Source organism: Schistocerca gregaria, chromosome 2, assembly GCF_023897955.1.
Source record: "Schistocerca gregaria isolate iqSchGreg1 chromosome 2, iqSchGreg1.2, whole genome shotgun sequence".
In the NCBI taxonomy this organism is placed as follows: Eukaryota; Metazoa; Arthropoda; class Insecta; order Orthoptera; family Acrididae; genus Schistocerca; species Schistocerca gregaria.
The window spans coordinates 609,847,429-609,871,702 of NC_064921.1; the positions used below are offsets into that span (position 1 = coordinate 609,847,429).

Sequence of the window (24,274 nt, forward strand, 5' to 3'; positions counted from 1 at the left end):
CAGTTTCTTTAATAGCAGGTGCTTAGTGACAATTTCATGTAACAAGGATTGCAATATCTGTGGAAAATGGCTGCTGAGCACTGTAATTGTGAAGCAACAATTCTTCAAGACGTGCTGCTCACCAGCTCACCCAGGTAATCATTGATGAGGGATGATCACCCACTGTGCTCTTCATCATGGACACTTTGATGACCTTCAGAAAAAGACCTACACCAGTGACACATCGTCTGTTTGCTCTTGATCTTGTGCCCATAGGCCTGAAAGAGCTGTTGATATTTTGGTGGGTGCTATGATTTGTGCATGAAGGAACTTTATCACTGACCAAACCTTGTAGACGACAGGAGAAGAGATAGGAGACACCATTTCAGGGTACTGCTGCCATGGTACTGCCGCCAGGCAGGGCTGTCCAGCTGCTGTTTGATTGTCACATCATAGATCTATTGTTCATGCATGATTTTCCCAGCTAGATGTGCCTACTTTAAAGAAAACAACATCGGGTAACTTATTTTTGTGATGCACCTCATATATAAACAACAAGTTTTGTTCAAGGAACCATTCTAAAAAGTAAACTGTGATTTGTTAAGAATATTATAATCAGAGAAGTTGGACACTACTCTACCATCATCTCAAAAATATTACTAATTGATATCAGCAATGAAAGTGGACAGTAACTCATGGAATATTTCCTACCGGCTCTCTTATAGGTTGTTTAACTGTGATATCTCTGTGAATATGTCTTGATTTCAGAAAGAACAGCACATTACATGAATGATACAGTTCAGTGTTTACATCACTGATATAATAAATTTCATACAAAAGATCAGTGAGGAAGGAAATTGCAACTAGCCACACCATTTTTGAATGAATAATTTATTTCTCTGGAACTAGTTTTAGGTCTTCCCCAATCATCAGATGACAGGAAGGTTTCTTCATACAAATTTAAAAGTAGGAACAGTTTTGATTTATGTATTACAAAATAAAGATCTGTGTCATTGATCCATATCATGCTAAACCATGAGCCAGAATGTAGTTCAGCACCTCACACATCAATGAAACAATACTTTACACTGTAATAACAAAAGAGAAATTTGTCCTCAAGATAAAAATTTGAAATTTGTACATGAAAGCTATGCTGCCATTTGATGATCAGTCTAAACCCAAACCTAGTTTCAAGTAAATAAACTATTCATTCTAAACAGCATGTCCAATTCCAGTTTTCTTCTTCATTGATTATCCTAGAAACAGTTGTGCATTTCTAAAGCTGTTGTGGATAAAATGGGTGCTTTTATTTGTAAGAGAGGTTATACAGTTCTTAATTTTAGAAGGTTAATTGGTGACTTATTCAGATAATTAAATGTTATATTAACTGCTTTTTCAACTCATAATGATTGCCAGCAATGGTTAAGAAGTCATTCTATATACAAATATAAATACTGGAGTCAGTTTTATAATCATTTTATCCTCAAAACCTGAAATTATGAAAGATTATTTATCTGTTACAGAGCTACTTTTTACATGAAGGCTATTTGAGTGGCGTGTCAATGAGCAAGGAGAATGTTCATCTGCTGCCAGAATTTCAAGATGTACTTAGGTTTTATGGTTATAGCCTTGAATCAGAAATGACCACTCAGTCACAAACAAGTACAGAAGTTTCATTAAATACATCATCTCCTGCAACAGTTACTATCACAACAGAAGAACAAACTATAGATACTAAAGGAACAACAGACCTGTCTGATTTGACTACTTCTGTAAATGTTGTGCCTCCTTCAGTGACCACCAGCCCAAATTTGCAAACTATAACACCGACAAAATTTTATGAATCTACTGATTTCAGTTCTGACAACATTGCAAACAATATTACTACAATAGCTCCTGAAGAATTTCAAACAACTATAACACAACAGTCTAGTGTGGTAACAGAGATACCAACAATATTTGTGAACAAGGAAGAAACAGAAATGGTCACTAATCCCACACCTATAACCACACAAAGCTCAGTTACACAGAGTAATGGTATCTCAGTAGAAGCAACAACAACAAATGAGGTTGGATCCACACGTTTTCCACAGGTGACAGAACCACAGACAACATCAAATCCAAAACCAGGAAGTACTACAGAAATGGTACCTCCAAGAGAAGAATCAGTTTCCCCTGAAAATCAGAGCACCTATAGCAGTGTTTCCACTATGACACTTGCGAATACTGAGTCAACTGACTATACATTAACTTCTGAAGGAGATACAACCACCACTGAGGCAATCATAACTGAACTTGGACTAGCTACTACAGAAATGCTGTCTGAAATACCAAGCACAACAGTTACTTCTTTTGCAACTAATGAAGTAACAGAAGCAAAAATGAGCAATGATAATACTGAGATAACTTCCACAATATTTACAAGTTTAGAAATGAATGATGATTTGCATTTTACCAGAGAAACAGCTACAGAAACAACTCCCAAAGTTGAGAAGACTGACAGAGAAAGAAGGGAAGTTGAAGGTAATTTTGTTTTTTGTTTGTATTTCATATAATTTACACTTTTGTTATTTGTGTTTAAACTAATAGATCCTATTAATGTTAGTAATATTCATACTATGACTTAAGAATTACTGCACCTTCCATCATAAATTTTAAAGTGAGTATTTCTGTATGTTGTGAGTTTCCTGTTAATGGAACAACAGTGAAATTGTTGCTTTGGTTTCTCTGTAGAAACTTGTCTGGTATCTTTCATTAAGTAAACCAAATAAAATCTCTATTTCTGTGTAGTGTGGAAAGTAGTGGAGAGAGCTAAAAATTACTAATCTGACTCACACAGTGGGTAAGTTTACTTAGAGGTGAGATAGTAACAAAGCCATGTAATATCTCATTCACCTGTGGTAGCGATTCAAAATGTGACTGCAACTGAAACTCCCATCTAATGTGAAATCTGTAAGTGGCAAAAGTCTCTAAGTTGTTGATATTCAGCATGAAATGTGTGCTGTATAATGTAAGGATCAAATGTGGTGAGTGTGAATCAGTGATGAATTTTTTTGAATGGAAAGTCAAATGTTCAAGAAGGTGGAAGAACTTGTGTATATATGTATTCAGCAGTGAAAAGAGAAATTTGTGAAAAAAAGAAAGAGAGAAAGTGTATCAGCAAGGATAAAAATGTAGGCAGACACATAATGACATAGACTATATAGAGAGTGAGAGAGCTGATGCAATAAAAAAGTATACTATAAAACAAATGCAAATGTAGCTTAGAGAAGAATATTTCATGATCAATGAAAATATGTACCAGAATTAGATTTGAACTCAGATCTTATGCTTTTCACAAGTGGTTGTGTTAATCTTATAAGCCATCTGAGGATACCTCCAGGATCAACTGAAATTTTCAGTAACATTGATGTTGACTTCTTATTACTTCAAACACCACAGTTATCTAAACCATTGTATGATGGTTGCTCACAATAAGCAGGAGATTCAGTTTTGATTTCAATCTACCACAATTAAATCATTAGATGGGCCAGATTCCCAGAAATGGTAATAAGTAAAGAAAACATGTAAAATAAAAAGCTGTATACATGAATTTGCTCAGATATAAAACCACATGTAACAACCATGCTCTTGGAGATGACTGTACAGGATTTGGTAGAAGTAATGGTCAATACTAAGGAATGTGACAATAATGATCATTCAAAGCAAAAAAAAGATCATGTGAGCATGGTCTTTAAATGGGTACCATAAGAGCTATGAGCACTTCTTCATCTTTGATACTGTGAAACAAATCTCTTGCACTGCAAGCTCTTTGATTTCCATATTTTAGGAAGAAGTAGTATTGAACAAAACAAGAAAAAATTGTGCAATAAACATGCACTTTGAAATGCACACATTTAAAGCTGTGAGCACGGGTTCAGTAGAAGAGCTGTGTTTCACAGTAGCAAGTGCTTGTAGCTCTTAACATATGCACTTTAGAGCCCATATTTACTGGACTTTTTTTCTTGTTTTGATCCATGCTATCACATCTCAAAATATGGAAAACAAAGAGCTTACAGTAGAAGAAATTTATTCCACAGTGTCAAAGATGAAAAATTGCTAATAGCTCTTTAGGTTCAAATTTTAGAGCCAATGTTTACTAGAATTTTTGGCTTAAAATGAACATTGCTGTCATATCTCTGAATATTGACCATTCCTCCTGAAAAACTCTGTATACTGGAAATGTTGACATCTATTTGTTAAACATTAGAGTTGTTGTTGTTGAGCATAGTCTCTGTGGAAATTATTTTTACTTCTAGTATTATGGTTCAAGAACTGTCCTTTTCTGATTATTATGCTTTATTGTCTGTTTTTTGCAAAGTCATTGAGGGCTGAATTCAATTTCAATTTGAAAACAAGGCTGAGGAAACACTGAACAAAATCTTTTTGAAGAAAACATCCCAGTAGTCACTTCAAATACCTAAGTTATGCAAATGTAGACCAGAAGGAAATGAGCAAGATAGATAAGACATTGGACTCATATTTCAGATGACAATGGTTAAAGTACCTAGTTGACAATGCAGATTTGGGTTTTCTGTGATTGCCTACAATCACTCTGGGTGATTGCTGAGATGATTTTTTAAATGCAGATACCTTTAAGTTCCATTCACACTGTGGTTCAAACCTAGCTTGTGTTCCATCTCTAGTAGCCTCAATGATGGAAGAGCATGAAACTCTTAATTGTACAAGCTAAATCAGAATCTTCACATAAGGACTAGAATCAGGTATTCCAGAATGAATGGCAGTGTTCACTTGCTGTACCACCTTTCAGAAATCATGATGCTAGCAGAAATCTTATAATGTAAGTGAATAGGTATAAAATCCACTCACTAAGTGGTGGCAGGAGAACACATCTAAAGGATATTGAAATTTGCAAGCTTTTGGAGCCAGTGGCTCCTTCTTCTGGCAGAAGGGTTGACGGAGAAGGAAGAGAGGTGAAGAAAAAGGACTGGTGAGGCCTGAGAAATGGGGAGAGTTCACAGAAGTCACCAAGAACCCTGGGTCAGGGGAGACTTACTGGATGGGATAAGAAAAGACCGGTTGTTGATGACTACACTGGAGAAGATTTGAAAATCTGAGAGCTTAAAGATGGAAGATAGCATAACACACAAGGCAGAGATTACTAACAAAACATTGTGCATGAGTAATAAGAGCAGAAAGCTGCTTTTATTAATTCATGCATGATATTTTGTCAGTAATCTGTGTCTTGCATACTACCCAACTTTCCACCTTTAAGCTTTCAGGTTTTCAAATCTTGTCTGGTTCATTCTCCAACAATCAGTCTTTTCTTCTCAGCCCATCCAGTAAGTCTGTCCTGACCCGGTGTTATGGGCAACTTTTTTGAACTCTCCCCATTTCCTACACCTCACCAGTCCTTTTCCTTCAGTCCTCTTCCTTCCCCCTTCAATCCTTCTGCCAGAAGAAGGAGCCACAGGCTCCGAAAGCTTGCAAATGTCAATGTATGTGTGTTCCCCTGCTGCCACTTGATGAGTATATTTTTTATCTATCCAATTACATTATTTTTTCAAAAATCAATTATTTTCATTGATATCTCAAAAATCTTAGAAAGGGTTGAGGCAACACTCAAATGTCAGAAGATGGGGTGGTACACTGGAAACAAATATATGCCAGCATGTGTCATGGATGCCATAAATTTCTGTCCTTACTCTAACTGTACTTTCTTTCTCCGTCTTCATTATTGTGCAGGAAACCAACAATATGGAGACAGTATACTCATTAAAGTAGTAACAAATTCTTGATTTGTGTAGGCGTATAATGTTACATATTGTGGGATTCTTATTTTTCTTATGCCTTTGTCCCATACCTATGCATAGTCGGCATGGTTGCTATTGGATTTGGCATGGTTAATTTTAAGGAGTATCTGGATGCCGTTCCTGTCACCACCCCATTACCTCCCAGAAGGGAAGTGTTTTTCAACTGTCTGCATGTAGTGTTACCCATGTGAAAGAGCACAGACATTTTCTAAATGTGTGTTAATTATGTAACTGAGGTTGGACTTGGGTACCAGCCCAATATTCACCTAGTCGAATGTGAGAAGCTACCTAAAAACCATATCCAAACTGACAAGTGCACCAGCCCTCATCGTTAATCCACTGGGTGTATTTGCTCTGGGACCAATGCACCATTGTGATGATATAATTATATCATTTGCTACAGTCGCATATGCAGAACAGAAACATAAAACTTGGTTCAATCAGATTTAATAGTAAATAATTATCAAATACCTTAATATATTCATTCTTAGTCAATTAAACACATTTTTAATGTATAAAAATTAATCACTTTTTACAGGGTATAGATCAGCTTGGCAGAGCACTTTGGTGAAAATAGGAGATATTGCAAGAAGACAGACATGTCACATGAATCCTTGTTATCCATTTTTGATTGATGGGATACAAGAGGAATATGTTCCTGTCATGTCTCTTACTGCTACATTTCGATTTGCTTATCTCAGAAAACTCCATGCTACTGCTTTAGAATTCCCACTTGATGTGAGTAATGCTAACTTGTTCAAGTAATATGTAAACTGCGTGCAGTTACTAGTAGTCAGTAACAAGATTTTTGATTTCACTGTTTAGCTTCCTTTTTTTTCTGTGACATCTGTCTTGGTGTAACAAAGGGATACAATGCGGGATGACATAGTCACTGTGAAGGTGACAATGATCCAGTGTTATGAAATTTTTGTAAATATGGCAACTTTCTCTGATTGCAAATATCTGTTTATTAAGTTGAATAAACAAATATTTGTGATCAGTGACTGTTGTGACATTTAAGAAAATGAAATATGAAGTCCCTGTTGAGATGGTAGTGCAATTGCTTAAAATTTTGTACCTCAACAGATATCCCTGTCATTAAAAGTCTGATTACAGTGAGTGACATTTGGCATGGAATTCAATATTGTTCATTAATGACTTCATTATGTACATGGCTATGTTATTTGAACTTAGTAAAATAAAAATCAGCAATATAGATAGTTTTGGGAAATTAAATGGAAGCAGTTCATTAGCAATATGTGGAAGGGAACATAATGAATATACGCACAGGTTTGTGTCAATAGCAGGAATACAGTGCTCCTAATTTACAAATTCTGCACTGTTAAGTCAGTGTAGATTAATTTTACTACAGCAAAAGATGTCATATCCACTTAAATTGAGATCTAACAGTTATTTGTTTGAAGAGTGCTATAAGGAAAATGGAGCACCTCTCTTTACACAAAAATACTGTTTCTCTTATAGATCCAGCTGCAGAATTTTGTAGTGGGCCAAGGAAATGGCAATTTTTATAGGTAATGGATAAAGATATTAAATAGTTCTTATTTGTTATAAATTATGAATAAAAATGTTATCATTGAATGTAAACAAAATGAGCTCCTGTAATTCTCTTAGGTAAGACATCCACTGTTTGTTCTCTGAGATAATCATACAGGAATATAGCATACACACTAACTGATCAATAGTATCTGGACACCTATTAGTAGACATTGATGTAGGCTGAGTCCACCATCTGCCTTTATGATAGCTTGAATTCTGCTGGGGATCCTTTCAGTGAGATGTGTGAATGCCTGTGGAAGATTGGCAGCCCATTTTTCCTCAAAAGCCAAAACAAGAGAAAGTAGTGGCACTGGACCTTCGAGTCTCGAGCCAAACTGATATTCTAATACACTCCAAAAGTGTACCATTGGATTGAGGTTGTGACTCTGGACAGACCAGGCCATTTCAGAGATTTTATTCATCATAGACCATGGTCTCACAGACGCTGCATTTTGACAGGGTGCATTGTCTTACTGGTGAAGATAAACAAACAATGAAAAGTCCAGATTGGAATATCAATAATTATGGAAAGAATAGACTGCTACTCACAGTAAAGATGACACAATGAGTTGCAGACGGCTGCAATGAAATGACTGTTACACATTAAGCTTTTGGCCAAAGCCTTCATCAGAAAAGAAAAACACACATGCTTTCACACAAGCAAGCACACCACACACAAACACGACTGGGCAGCCAGAGATAGTGTTCAGGTGTATGTAAGGTGTGCTTGCTTCTGTGCATTTTTTTCTGATGAATGCTTTGGCCAAAAGTTCTGTGTACAGTCTTTTCCTTGTGCCTGTCTGCAACTCAACATATCATATTTAGGGTGAGTAGCAGTCTATTCTTTGCATAATTATTTATACAAATAATTACTGTCTCCAGATTGTTCTTCTGCTACACGCAGCACATGATGCTGTAAAATGCTTTCATACCCATCAGCATGTAACACTTTGTTAAGAACAATAAGGAGACCACATCCTAACCACAAAAACACCCCTATACCATAGCTCTACCTCCTCTGTACTTGACTGTAGGCACTACAAGTGATGGCAGGTTATGTTCTCCACGCATTTGCAAAAACACTAACCCTTCCACCAGACTGCCACAGGGTCCAGCATTATTTATCACTCCAAATCACTCATTTTCCATTTTCTGTCATCCATCGTCCAGTGGTATCACTCTTTACACCACCTCAAGTATCACTTATCACTGACTACTGAAATGTGTGGCTTATTAGGAGGTGCACAACCACTGTACCCCATTATTTTTAATTCCCTGTGCACAGTCATTGTGCTAGCAGGACTTCTGGTAGCATTTTGGAACTCATGAGGAATCCCTTCTTCTGATTTCACACATTTTTTTGCAACCAACCTCTGCAATGCTTGACTTTTATACTGCCAGGTCCACCTGTCTTGATCTTTAGTGGTCACTTTGGCATTACATAAGGTGTCTGGATACTTTTGACCAGATGGTGCTGAACGCTGATTCCTGTGAATAATACTACATAATATTAGTAGTAATAATAATAATAATAATAATGATTATCTTTTTTGCTCATAGCATCTTGATTTGTAATTTTTATACATTTACTTTAACAACCTTACATAAAATAAAATGGATATATAGAAACTTAGAAACCAACACATTAGATACTATAGATTACTATCAGTATTTTAAAATGAATATTAACCACAACTCACCATATAGCAGAGATGCTAAGTCGCAGATAGGAACAACAAACAGACTGTCACAAATAAAGCTTTCGGCCAGTAAGGCCTTCATCAAAAATGGTTGACAGACAACTTTCCCTTTAATAATATTGTTACATTCCATCCTGGGTTTTCCATTGTTTTATATTATCCACGACTAGTATACTGGAACTAAATACACTGGTGCCCAAAACTTAAGGGCAAAACTAACTTTTGCTTCAAGTATCACTGCCAAGTAAGACAGCTTGATGAAACTTGGACCATACATAAAAAAAAACTGCTTAAGTATGGTACCACAGGTAAATGGAAGAAATGCACAATGAGACAAACAGAAAGACAATAATGACACTGAAGTCAGTGAAATTTGTGATGGTTCCCTAGACATTACAAAAAGCAGGACATGGTTCTTAATAGGGTGTGTGATTACCATGGATGGCAATACATGCTTTTGCAACACACTCACAAGGTGGCTGCAAGGTTGATAAGGAGTTCGTGTCATACGGCATTTAATTCCTTCACCAGCATAGTTGACAACTGCTGGCTATTGGCGTATTTGGATGTGCAGCAATACATTTCCCCAATACATTCCACATGTACATGATGAAATTTTGAGTCAGAGGAATGACAGACCAGTGCATTCACTGAATATTCTCTCGTTCCAAGATCTCCTCCAACTGAACATTTCAGTGCCATCACTCACTGTCTTCTGTAAACATGAAGTCAATCCTGAATGCACTCCATAAAAGATGCATGTGAGGAAGGAGTATAGATCACAATAATGTTGACTGGTGAGTATAGCGTGTTCAAAGATTTGGAGGTCAGTACTCCTATGCAACATTATGCCCCCCCCCCCCCCCCACACACACACAGTAACACCTGGACCACCAAAATGATCATACTTGTACCTGGTAATGTTCCTAGCTGCATTATGTGTTCCAACCTCTCACCGTATGAGGGACTTAATGTACCCATAAACATTGTTTAAAAGGATTGTTTTGATTGTCCATGTGTTTGGTGCAGGTTGGCATAATGTTGCATGGGGTACTGAATTCCAAACCATTGAACACAGTACACTCACTAGGCAATATTATTATGAAACTGTACTCCTTCTGATGTGTGTCTTTTCAGGGGTCCCTTCAGCCCTGACTTCATATTTCTGGACGACAATGAGCCACCACATCAGACTGCACCACTGCAGGAGCTCTTGGACTGAGAGGATATTCAACAAATAGCCAGTGTATATACATATATATATACTGGATCTCAGAAATCTTTAATTCAGTGTAAATGTTTACATTGTCCTTAAAAAGTTCCCATGGGGTTGCTGTTCATAGTTAGGCAGCCTATTAAGAAATTTGTTCCAGCAGGAAGATGGCTGTCATCTGTAGATGGTTTACTACTCAAAAACTGAGATAATTAAAGATACAGAGAGAAAGAAAAAATAGACATGAGTGCTAAAAAGGTAGGTGTTCCACAAGAAAATATACAGAATATAGCACTCATTGCAAATACTTATGTAGAGAGAACTGGCAACATGATAAAAAAATGACATGTAAAACTGAAATGGTGATGAGTCAGTTAATTGTAATCTGAGCTTAAACTAGGTATATGGATTCCAAATACATCCTAATCTCATGTCACTATGCTGTATGTACAAAGTACAGTATCCTTGAAATATAGGCCTCTAAACAGACAAAACAAAAGTAGAAACATTATCAGTTTTGATGAAATTTTTTTCAGTGAGCAACCAAGTTGTAATATTATCTTATCACAATGTTTTGCTTGAAGATGATGAGCACAAAACTCATTGAAACATTGCAACAAGATGAAGCCATCGCTCAGCTGGTCACCTGAGAAGACTTCATCATGGAATATGCTGAGAAAGCCTGCAGTCTCATATATTATCAGTTTTGTTATAAATTCAGTAGCAAAGATATGAAATCCCACTAACTGTTTCTGCTATTTTGTTTCAGCTCTATTCATGACACAGTCTCATCACTGGGCATCTTTCTAGCCTCATAAAATATGCATGTTCCTCTTTATTTATATTCAACACCTCACTCACAGCATATAGCTTTTATTTCACCATTTCTTTATTTACATCTAGATCCATACTCTGCAAACCACTGTGAAGTGCATGCTAGAGTATAAATCCCAGTGCACCAGTTATTAGGGTATTTCTACATACCGTTCGTATGTGGAGTGCAGGAAAAATTATTCTTTACCTGCCTTTGTGTGTGCTGTAATTAACTAAACCTTATCCTCACAGTACTTAAGGGAGTGATATGTATGGGGTTGTAGTGTATTCCTAGGGTCATCATTTAAAGGCAGTACGCGAAACTTTGTTAGTAGACTTTCTTGGGATAATTTTTGTATACCTTCAAGAGTCTGCCAGTTCAGTTATTTAAAGTTATTTAAACATCTCAGTGACACCCCTCTGCTCTGCAGGTGAAACAAAGCTGTGACCATTTGTGATACCCTTCTCTGTATACGTTGAATATCCACTGCTTGTTCTATCTAGTACAGGTCCCATACAACTGAGCAATATTCCAGGATGTGTCTGCGAGATCATTAATATACAGTATGAACAGCAGGGGTCCTAATAAACTTTCCTGGGGTACACCTGAAGTTACTTCTATGCTACCAATGACTCTCCATCCAAAATAACATGCTGTGTACTCCCTGCTAAGAAATCCTCAATCTGCTCACGTATTTTGCCTGTTATCCAAAATGATTGTAGTTTTGATAATAAGCATAGGTGTGATGCGGAGTCAAATGCTCTTTGGGAATCGAGAAATTCTGCATATACATGACTGCCTTGATCTAGGGTACGTTAAGAGAAAAGTGGTGCGAGGTGGGTTTCACGTGATCTGTATTTTGGCAAGGAGGAGGTTGTTCTGTTCGACCTACCCCATTATGTTTGTACTCAGAATATATTCTAAGATTCTACACCCAATGGATGTCAATGATACTAGACAGCAACTGCTTCATTTCTAACTTCAATTTGTTTTGCCTCAAATCAACTATTTCATGTTATAATTATCAATTCTCCTATTGTACATCTTTCTCAGTTACATTCCATCTTTTGTCATTTGTTTTTTAACATTCTCTTTCTTCCTTCTCAACTTCAATGTGGTAAAGCCTACATTGGGCAGACTATGTGGACTGTCAAGGAAAGTTGCCAGGGGTACAGGAGACATACCAAACTCAAGCAGCCAACAATAACTGTGGTTTTGGAACATTGCATGGCTACAGTGGACTCAATGAAATATGAACAAATGGAAGTGCTACAATAGAATTCATTATTTTGTTCTAAAGAGGCCATTGAAATATGACAGGCCAACAGCCTGGACAATAAAGCCAGTGGCTTGGCTCTGGAAGGTGTGGGACCCAATCCTCAGCCAAATAACGTCACAGCGTCACCCAAGAGAGACTTTTGTGATTGACATGGGCAGTAGAAGCACTGAGGGGCCAGAGTTTGCACGCAGAATTTGGTGACTGTGGCTACCCCCCCCCCCCCCTCCTCCCACTCCCCCACTCCCATCCACACCAACACACACCAATCCAGCTGATGAGGCGTGTGACCAGGTAGTGAGGGTATATGAGGAGAGTGATAAGAGTGTAAAGGAGGTGCGATAAAACAATGGCACCTATTCTGCAGGTGCCACCTTAAGATGATGGCAAGTTATGCTGTTGAAATGTCATGTTACATAAATGACTGCACCCTGTTGGAAAACTGAGATCAAAACAGACAATTGATTCATTGGGAAAACTTAAGAGAATACTTTCCAAACATTGCATAGTTGGAGATAGAGTTAAGGTGATGAAAAGGTGGCAATGGAGGAAGATAAGAATAAAAAGACTGAGTGGGTTCTGTAGAGGCAAGCAAGCAAGAGGGTAAGACAGAGCGTGACAGTTAAGAAAATAATGTGAAATGAGTTTATAGCACCAAGAAAATAATGTGAAATGAGTTTATAGCACCAGAATGAGAGAAAAACTCAGGAAGGTTTGTGAGACAGGAAACTAATGGGAGGCATGGAATGTGAAGCACTGTTTGAAGTTGAGTGCATTTTGATCAGCAGATAACTGATCAAACTTATCACATATCACAGTATATCATTTGTTGTACATAAAAGAAAACAGTTGGTCTGTATTGTGCGCAAAAAGAGAGCTGTGCATTGACTGCAGTGAAGTTTCTATATTGTGTAACTCCTTTTATAACAAATACAGTAGCAGTTGTAACAGATCCAACAAGAAGCTAAACATATCAGTTTTTGTAATGACACACAAAGTTCAAAAGTTTCCGCAATTATTTTATGGTTTTGAGGAGCCTGTTCTTGTATTGTTCAGTAGTGTGCAGGTGTTTCCATCTTTTGTGTAATATTGTGTAATGTTACTTCTGAATTTTACTTTTAGGACTGAATGATCTTACAAAAATTACACTTTATTTTAATGAAAATATGTCTTGTACTCTGTATTTCAGAATGATAAGTATAAGCTTCTCTTAATTTTGCCAGTGGACAAATGTGGATTAAAAAGTCTCATATACTCTCTAAGTTTATATCCATTGCGGCTGGTGTATGAAGCTTTGGTTCTCACAAGAGTGAATGCTGTCATACCAACATTTATGGCAGATGGTGATATTTCTCTGTCGACATCCCTAAAAAAGGTATATTAATGTATCAACATTAAGATCAAATAGCTGACAATAATTAAGTTCCCCATTATGAATCACTTTAAATGATCTTTGTTTTATTGAAATAGGGTTTATTGTGCATAGCGTCTATTTCATTCAAGACAGTATCCCTTGTTAAAATGTGTGAATGCCTCCATAAAAAATTCTTGTATTTGTGTACACAATCATTCATCCCCTCCTGGTAGGTAAGCTATCTCAATTTTGAGGGACTGTTTGTTCCTTATCCTGATTCCTGATTAGAAAAATGCTCAAAACACAGATTATAGGTGATCTCAGTTGTTAGATGAATAGTATGTGACTTTACACTGTTTAGTTACAAAATTATACTTTTTGTGCCCTCTACATTATATTGATCTGATTTGATTGGATATCCGAGTATGATACACTGTGGCAGTGTACGTTCTAGATGTGCAACCTTGTTCTAAAAGATTAAATGTAACATTCCCTACAAATTGTCATGCTTAAAATTTCTCCTGTCACTGTTGTATATGACATTGCACATGTTATTTACAGTAGTGTATGGACATATGTAGTTTTTAAAGATGACACTGTCATCTGTATTTCCCCTTTGTTCTCATAACAGATGGGTTGTCTAATTCTGGGGTATAAGTGACCTGCCCCCAACCTCTCCATGAGAAAGGAAATAATAGTCCCATAAGCTAGGAATAGTTTTCAGGGTGTCTGTTATTTTTGACATGTCTGAAAGAACAGACACAATCTTGATCCTGCGATCACTAAGAAGTACGCCACAAAGGAGTTACAGACATTGGCTGTGAGTGGGTATTGATTTAAATCAGTTAGGCAGTTGAAAATTTGTGCCAGACTGGGATTTGAACCCAGGTCTCATGCTTACTAGGCAGATGTGCTGAGAACACAGTGGTCATCCCACCTGCATGCACTAAGCTAGCATGCCCCCTGTCAGACTCAAATTCTCAATCTATCCACACACTACTAACGTAGTGCCTCTTGTCCATTACCCTCATTACTCATGGCATTTTGCCAATTTCTGTAGAGTTCGGGCTTGGTGTGCATCTGCGCTGAAGCTATCATTGGCCGTCATTGCCTAATTATATATATGTGGTGGCTGTTCTTCTGACAGTAGCAAAATGCACCAATTGCCTTTTCATTTGGTTGGGTTATAAATGTGTTTATTGTGCATTATACAACACAGTATATAAAATTTGTTTTCAATTAATTATTTCAGTTAGGCATCTGGGACATTTTTGATCCCAAAAGAGCAAATCTGACTGGTATGAGTGACGATCCAGAGCTCTATGTACGAAACATCGAACAAACCATCAAAGTTAACATCAGAAATTATATGGATTCACAAAATGGTAAGTATTATGTCACACTATTCTGAGCAGTTCTTGTGTTTACAGTTTACTTTACATGTGTACTCTGACTCTTCCAGCGAGTTCATATGTAATTGGTTTTCTATGAGTCATAATATGAATTTCAACAGGCTTCCTTATTTGCATGACCAACTTTTAGGCTTACCGTTCCTTGACATCTCTTTTGCTTGAACTTTGAAAGTCTTCTTCTTCTCTTAAGCATCTCAACTGTTTATAGTTATCTTTTCTTTGTGTAGTTGATTTTTGAGAAACACTTTTATTTATTTATTTATTTTGTAAACTGTCAACTTTGCTTTTGATGCTGGTATCACATCTGCCATTATTTCTTCTCTTAGCATTACCTCTTGTAACTTTTGCAGTGCAGTTTTGTGTTCCTGTGAGCGTGATACATCACAAAACCATTATTACTTTAACCATTCTCCATCCTCTAGTTCTTCTAGACTTCCACCTCATTCCAGTAGACCTCCTTTTGTAAAACAAGAATGTGTCAAAGAGTACATAAATATGCCCACAGCTGAGGACAACCTCTCATGTAGAATTATATTTAGTTTGACCCTAAGGTCCTTTTCCTTTTTTTTAGAGTATGGGAAATGGGAATACGGATAATTGTATATGCAACAAACTGTTCCCATAAATGTCTATACATACATATATTTCAGCACAAAGAGAAGTACACGTGTACACTATACAAGGTACAAAAGCTGACTGGACTAATAACATGGCGGTTCGTCAGAGCAGTTACAGTTCAAAGATCATGCTTTACGTGATCGATGTGACCTATCAACACAACACAGCCCCCCCCCCCCCCCCCCCAGTACAGAGTACGGCCTGTGAAGCCTGAGGGGAGGTCGTGTGGGCATTGGTGTTGAAGTGAGTAGTGCGAGGCGGCAGGCAAATGACTGAAAGCTCCAGCTCAGTCAGGGCAGCATGTGAAGGCGCGGTGATGGGCTGCAGATCCACATTGTAAACAGACAGCCAGCGGGGGCAGGCAATGCGTCGGCCGGCCCAGTAGAGATGTGGGGAGGGGTGTGGCATGCGAGCATGCCTGCCCCTAATGCAGATTGAGCCATCCGAGGAGATGAATGCACAAAATCTTGATGGATCACACTCTTGGGGGAGGGACAGGCTGTGCACTATCTTTACATCTAGTTCCTCGTTGAGTGTCAAGTCTGCAGTGTCTGTAAGGAGCACGAGAACGTGGTCGTTGAAAGCGACAATCGACACATTGTCGACACAGTTAGGTGGTACATTGCAGTGCAAATTGAAAGTTTGAAAGTTGGGGAGGAAATATCTCCAGTAGATGAAACATAATCAAACACTGCGCATAGGGTTGATGACAACTTGCTTGGGAAACCCGCGAACTGCGGTAATGAATCGTTGGAAGGAGAAGACCCTACCAGGGAATTAGCTAATTCATTATCAGGCTCGGCAATGGAAAATTCGTCCAGATGGTCCGACTGGGATGGCAGAGAGGTGTCGGAGTCCATGAAAGCAGGCTTGAGCCTGTGTAGTGAAACAGTCTGTGGGTGATGTTTAACCATAATATCGAATGTCATCTTGCCCCTCTGGAGTACTTCAAAGGGGCTGAGGTATGGGGGTTGCAGGGGTTGTCTAATGGAATCGTTCCTGAGCATAATGTGGGAGCATATGTTGGATGCGGTTGGCACATTAAGTGTCCGGCGGTGAATAGCTGACAGGCAGGTGTAGCCGTGCATGTTTAAAGTAGGTGTGCATTCTACTAATAAAATCTGGGGAGGTGGGGAAATCCACGAGTGCTTGAGGCAGGATAAGTTCCCCATGTAGAACTGGGTTCTCACCAAAAATGAATTTGGAGATGGTTCCATGTAAGTCAGGTTTAAAGGTCGAACAGAGATCGAGTAACACCCAAGGAAGCACCTCAGACCTGAGGCATTCATGGCACCTGAGTGCTGTTTTAAGGGTGCAGTGCCATCATTTCACTAAACCATTGCTTTGTGGGTGGTAGGCTGTTGTATGAATTTTTTTGGTACTGCAAAGGTTACATAGAATCTTGAAAAGTGCAGACTTGATCTATCAACCCTGGTCAGTGGTGATGATGGACGGGCAACCGAACCTAGCGATCCATGATGAGTCGAATCCCTTGACCATGGTTTCTGCTGTGACCTTGGGTAAAGTAACAGCTTCCACCCAATGAGACATGTGGTTGATTGTGGAGAGGATATATCTGTGGCCCTATGACAGTGGCAGAGGGCTAATAAGGTCGATATGTACATGACAAAAACGTTCTTGAGGAATGTCAAACTTGCCAAGGGGGGGAGAGGTGTGGTGTCCGATTTCGTTGTGTTGGCAGGAAATGCAGCTGCGTGCCCAGGTTTGACAGCCCTGCTTAACATTTTTCCAAGCAAAATGCTCGGTGACGAAGCATGTGGTGGTGTGGACGACAGGTTGGGTGAGGTTATGCAAGGCATCGAAGACTTGTCGGTGCAATGTGGGAGGGAGTAATGGTCGCAAAGTGCCAGTAGAAGAGTCGCACCACACTTCGTCCAAAACACTGGGGAACTTGGCTTTGGTAAACACAAGCGATGTCTGAGGATCCATGAAGAGAGCTTGAGATTCCTCGTCAGAGGCCTGGAGAGAGGCAAGGTCAGATAAATCGACGATGCGTGAGACAGTATTGATCCGCAAAAAGAATCGGGGGGATATTTTCCATGCCTGTAATGTAGTGTACATCATTAGTAAACTGAGAGACCATGTTGAAAGATGAAGAAAGAAAGGCCCTCGATGTCAGAGACGAAAGTGTTTGATGGCTTCATAGACCACCAGAAGTTCTCTATCAAAAGCAGAATATTTCTTCTGTGGTGTAGACAGTTTTTTAGAGAAGAAATGAAGGAGTGAAACCATGTCACCTTTGCGTTGCTGTAATACTGCCCCAACTGTGATGTCGCTAGCGTCCGTAGTGAAGAACAACTTGGCAGACAGATTGGGGTGGATGAGCACAACAGCAAGAGTTAACGCTGTCTTTAGAGCCCTGAAGGCCTCCAATGGACTGACTTAAGGCCCGAAGAATGTTTGCCGGGCAGCAAGTCCATCAGCGGGTCCTGCACGGCAGAGGCAGAAGGTAGATGTCAGCGGTAGTAATTTATAGTACCCAAGAAATATCGGAGTTCTGTGTACATAGCTGGGGGTAGCAATGATGTGATAGCCTGCACATGCAGGATTTGGGAGGCTGTATTCTGTCTGCTGAGACCGTGTAACCCAAAAATATCACAGGATGCTGGCGCAATTGGAATTTATCTTTGTTGACCTCGACACTGTTGTAGTTCAAGATCTGGAGGACATGGGATAAATGGTCTTCTTGGTCCTCCGTTGACTTGCTGAAAATGAGATGTCATCCAGGTTTGCAGAGCAGAACTCGAACCATCATAAGATTGAGTCAATGAAACGTTGCCACATGCTTTAAACCAAATGGCGTGAAGTTGTATTGGAACAAACCGAGCAGCGTGATGACAGCAGTCTTTGGAATGTCTTTTGGCACTACTGGAATCTGGTGATAGGCACATATACAGTCAATCACACTGAAAATTGCGGCGCCCAATAACATATGCGTGAAATTGTTTATGTTTAGCACTGGGTAATTGTCCATGATGGTACGAGCGTTTAAGTGTCTGTAATCACCACAAATTTGAAAAGAACCATCGTGTTTGGTGACGAGATGAATCGGTGAAGACCAATTGCTGGCTGATGGCTGTAGAATACCTGCCTCCAGAAGTTCATTAATTTGCTTCCGGGCCGCACGCAACTTAATGGGGTTGAGGCGTCTAACCTTGTGCCTAATAGGAGTGCTGGCAGTAGTAATTATCTTATGTGTCATTATGTCAGTGACAGAAGAGACTGAGAACTGTACACGAGGCTGAGTAACATCCTGATGTGAAGTTTTGGGATGAGTGGGGCGCGATGAGGCATATCCGTTAGCGCGAGTGGGAAAAGGCAGCACGAAAGTCACATGCCTATTACATGAGCATGGCATGCGCTTGTTTAGAGAGGTTGGCTGCACACACAGCAAGGTGCGGATCAGAATGCACAGCGACTATCTGTTGTTAGCTTTGCCTTGAGTAACTCCTTGAGTAACTGGCGGGAGCGAGAGAAGCAGTGGCGTCACGCAGGGAATGGCGATGGCCACCAAATCACGTGGTTGGCACATGAGAGACGGGGAATGTTTACCAACACGCGGGGCGGCTGCCTGCATGGTGGACTGTGTTGGCATCACTTGTGCGACTGTCATTAGAAGCACTGTTTGAAACACATGGCACTGCACATAGCGCTTGTGTGGTAGGTGCTGAGATCACTGAGCATGAATCGTCACATGCAATGTTTTTGAACTAACCTGGTAAGTGTCGGTGCTGGTGCTTGCTAATGAAGGTTGATCAGGTGAAGGAACTTGGATTGCAGTTGCAGCAGTGAGGTACGAGCTGCGGTGAGCTCGTCAAAAGTGTGAGCAATGCGTTGTTTCAACTCGTCGTTTTGCCAACGAAGTTGCACCGCTGTATCGTACTCTGACAGTAGATTAGTGATGCAAGTCACAATGTTGTCCGCAAGGGTGGAGCACTTGTGAACCAAATCATGTGTCGCAGCAGAAACGGAATGACGTGCACAAGTGCCTGAGTACGGTATCTGAGTGTCAGAAGAGTGGTGTAGCTCTGAACCTTGGACTATGTTCGCGGAGAGTTTGTAATGGGACAAGATATCCATACCAAGAATTGGTTAGTCAAGGTCAGGGATGTATAAAGTCCACGGGAAATGTAGGGAAGGAGATAGATGCACCATAACTTTAGCAGAGCAGACAGTTTGTAATATTCATGCATTGACAGCGCGTAGAAGCAACTTCGTCAGTGAAAAAATGGGAGCAGGCAACAATGTAGGTATGATGGACATTTCAGTGGCTGGTTCGACTAGGAAAACAAGTCGTGACAAAATGTCGGTCACGTATAAATGACTTCTCGGCTGAGAGGACGAGTGGACGGAGTGCAGTGTTTGAGGACGCCTGTGAAGTTCAACGCAGGACTCGGCGTCTTTTAGATCATGCGGTCGGCGTTTGGATGCTGGCAAGGTAATCTGCACTTCTTGACCTCATCCCCAAAAATCTTGTGGTACCAACAGTAAGGATGAGCCAGATGTGGCAGTGGCAGTGATTGTGACAGCAGAGGAGGTTTGTCCTCGTTGATCTCTTCCAGAATCTAAATTAGGACGTATGATGCATGTGCGATTCTTGAGTGCTCAGAAAGAAGAGAGAGCCAACGAGTACAGCCCATGATGTAGATGGCATGGAGGTGGAACGAGCCCTGCCTCTGCCTGCAGATGGCCGGTAAACAGGAGGCGTAGTGCCAACCAGTGGTGAGAGGTGTGCTGGTTGTTTTTGTTGCAGTAGTGCACACAGCTGATCTGCGATGGGAAGGCGAGAGCCGATAGACTTGAAGGAGTGTGATAGCAGGTGTATCTGTAGGTCAGTAGGTAACTTGGAAGATCATACCGCCCACAGGGTAACATCTGGCATCATGTGTTCACTCACAAGTAGCCGAAGGCGGCACCAGAGTTGTGACGAAGTGGAGTCCCCCAGGTGTTCCTTGCACAGGATCTTTATTATTAATTCATGTGGCGAGCAGGTGAGTCGGTTCAATATTATCTTCTTGGCAAACTCATATTTTAGTGGCAGCGGCGGCGAAAGGAGGACGTCTCAAGTTAAATCTGAGTGGTCATGGAGGTGCGTGACGAGACATAGAAATTTAGAGTTGTTGTCAGTCACCTGATGTAACTTGCTAAGGTGCTCCACAAGCACGGGCGGAGGGGGGGGGGGGGGGGGGTTAGCTTGGGGTTAGCTTCAGCGTATCTTGGAAGGCCTGCTGTCCCATGATAGGATAGGCTGTCCTGTAACCCAGCATTACTGGTGTGGGCATGTTACTGGCAAACATGTCCCGAGCAATGGCCGGTTGAAATGTCCCTGATGAGTCACGGAAGCATGATGTGGCAGGCACGGTCAGTACCATGGGAACAAATGGATGAGTGGTGTGTGAGGTAGGCCTGTAAACTCGTTAAAGGCACAGTACTCAATTTGTCCACCTCGGTAATGATGCGAAAGGCCAGCAGGGCAGGTGCAGATGGCACTGCAGAAGGAGCGAGTGGCTTTATGGTCAGAATTGGGGCCCCCCGTGAGTGAGGGGAGGCTGGCGGGGGGATGGTTTGGTACTTGGTGTAGCAACAGTAAGAGTTTCCTGTACACATCGGAAACACACCTGGTGCGGTAGAACTATAAATCACTGGTGAAATCTGCTGGCAGTCACATTGTCATGGTACAACATTCCTGGATGGCGAAGCACTGTCGGGTGTGCTTGAACCCATGTGGTTGAGAAACTGGGCCACAGATCTGGTGGTTGAGCCTGGCGAACTTGATAAAAATGTCTGTTATTAAATTGTGAGGAAGGCGAAACTGGCACAGCTTGATAGCAGTTGACTGCGTGGACGTTTTGCACAAATGGCATTGCACACGGCACTACTGTAACCAATGTTGCGGCGCATAGAGGATCAAAGCACGTGTGCGAATTTGTGTCCCTTTGAACACTACACAAGTGATTGATCGTTACACAATTCTGGAAATCGTCCACTTCATCTTTCACACGTTGGCATGCACAGTCCAGTGACATGAAATCTGAGTCCATTGTTTGAGGTAACTGCATAACACTTGGCCATTGTAGAGCTGCAAAGTTTGAGGTTAACTTTGTTGGAGATTGCGAATCACTGTCCGTTAGTGATGCAACAACCATTGGCAGGAGATTAGAGTGGCCTGGTAGTAGTAGCTGAGCCTCCAAATCCTCATATAAAATCTTGGGTGAGGCAGCCATGGCGTCAAATGTAAAACCTATTGATTCCACACAGCCAGCACGGAAGACGTAGAAACTTCGGGGTCACCAATATGGGAAATGGGAATACGGATAACTGTACATGCAACAAACTGTTCCCATAAATGTCTATACATACATATATTTCTGCACAAAGAAAGCTGCACGTGTACACTGTACAAGGTACAAAGGCTGACTGGACCATTAACATGATGGCTCGCCAGAGCAGTTAGAGATCAAAGATCATGCTTTATGTAGTCGATGTGACCTATCGACGCCACAAGAGCATACTCTGTCTGTATTGTTATACTAACACTCAGCTGAAAATAATTGTTACTTCTAGGTAACCTGAAGACTGGAAAAGGTCATTGTTCTTTGTGAAAACTAGCTAATGGAGAAACAAAAACATTAGGGATTCTTAATAATATTTCACCTCAAAAACATACTAACAACTCTATGGACAACAGCTCAACTCAAAACCATGTAGGTCCAAATTATTTATCTGAACTTGGAAGAGAATGTAATAATATCAGTATTTGATTCATAAATAAATATTACTTTTTATGGTTGACCTTTACTAGACATGTACTTAGTTGCAAATAACATCAACAGATACAATAGTAAAGTTGAAAGATCAACACCCATCTTCACTGTTGGCAATTCAGTGATTAGCTGGATCATTCAGCCCAGTTTGACAAGTTATATTTTTTCTGACTGACTTTTGCAGTTCTGTCCACATTTCATTACTGATATCTCATAGTTATTAAATATTTCTACCAATAAATTGGTATATCTTTCACCATGAGGAAGTAATTTTCTCTAATTGTTTCTACTCCATGCTTGTGAACAACAGTAGTGGTGATGTTGATACAGTAATTGCTAATTAGACACACAATGGAAAAGATGACTTGCTACAAGAAATATTCCATGAATCTTTTTTTCTTTTTATGATTGGAATATCAATAAATCTTGTTCAAAACACAATAAATGCTAAATCAATGTCCTAATGCTCAAATCATATGAACCTCTGCAAATTTTATCTTAGGATTTTTCTGTAACTTTTCAGCTTCAAAATATAATCATTAACCAGGTGTCCGTTAAAAATCATTTACTTGCTAACAAACTTCTTCACTTTTTTTCCATCCTTATTTGTTTATTGTGGTCATTTGTACCATACTTTGACCTGCGCTGTCATCAACCAGTTTTTGTGGCTGCCTGTCACACTTACACAGTCACTTAACAATTCACAGCAGCCACAGATTATGTAAACCATACATAATTTAAACACATTTGAAAAAATAATATTACTGTATTGCCCATCTGGACAATTAAGAGGGTTTTCATTGTAGTTACTCTTGTGCAGTAAGAATTTCATGTATTATGAGCTTTTGGAAGATGTACATTACAATACCTCTGTTAATAATAATCTGACAATAAAATTTACAATAAACCTTGATTTCTGCATGTTTCAAAATATCAAAAAGAAAGGAACACTTCTTTCTCAATTTAGAAACTTCATTAAAGTAAATACAGTAACATATAACTGTTTCCTGGATGCTTTTCTTTTTAAATAAAATGAACATTTCTCTCTTTACAAAAATTTCATACTATAGGAATGTTTATTTTGCAATACAGTTTAAGCATGAAAATATAAAAATGATTTGCTTGTTTTCACAGGTGAGCTAACTGCTTATGGACCAATCGAGAGATTTTATGCAACACATCCATTTTTATATTTTGTACTTGATAAGGAGACTCATGTAACACTGATTTTGGGTAAAATAACCAACCCTCTCAGTAAAAAAATAAACTGATTTCTTGACATTTACAACCACCAAGAGTGATATTATTTATTTGGTTATTTTTTTCATAAAATAACTCATAAAACTACTTTAAGATTTAATCAGTAAGACTTGGCCTGCATCAGTCAGGCATGTTTAATGAGCAACTATTTCCTTGAAAGCAGTGGTAAAAATTGAAAGTTACAAATTTTGGCAGTTAACTGTAGTTCTTTGACAGTTCGTCATGAAAACTTATTAGTTATATTATGAAACATCAGTGTCATTGAGAGCTGAATATTGGAATTGGTGTCTAGTAAAACAACAGGAAACATTTCATTTATAAACAAATCAGTGTTCTCAGGAGGCTGATTGGGAGACCATCAGGAACATTATACATTTCTGTTGCCGAATGTTAATGCACCACTTAATAATGGAGAACCTGTTAGTGTCTCATATCAGAGAAGAATCATATTAGAGAAGACAGATTTCACATTTTTACAATTGTTTTCTGATTT

At 39.5% G+C, this 24,274-nt stretch overlaps 1 protein-coding gene across 3 annotated transcripts in view; it reads left to right on the top strand.

Annotated features, from left to right (window-relative positions):
• The window catches only part of LOC126334582 (serpin B12), a 96,349-nt gene extending 72,533 nt beyond the window's left edge, over positions 1-23,816 (top strand). For all 3 annotated transcript variants that reach the window (XM_049996969.1, XM_049996968.1, XM_049996970.1), the window contains exons 4-8: positions 1,503-2,502; positions 6,331-6,530; positions 13,542-13,727; positions 14,959-15,091; positions 23,656-23,816. In XM_049996969.1, coding sequence (XP_049852926.1) covers positions 1,503-2,502; positions 6,331-6,530; positions 13,542-13,727; positions 14,959-15,091; positions 23,656-23,792 — 1,656 coding nt within the window. In that variant the 3' untranslated portion in view covers positions 23,793-23,816. The remainder of the gene's footprint in view (positions 1-1,502; positions 2,503-6,330; positions 6,531-13,541; positions 13,728-14,958; positions 15,092-23,655) is intronic.
• The last annotated feature ends 458 nt before the right edge of the window (positions 23,817-24,274 follow it).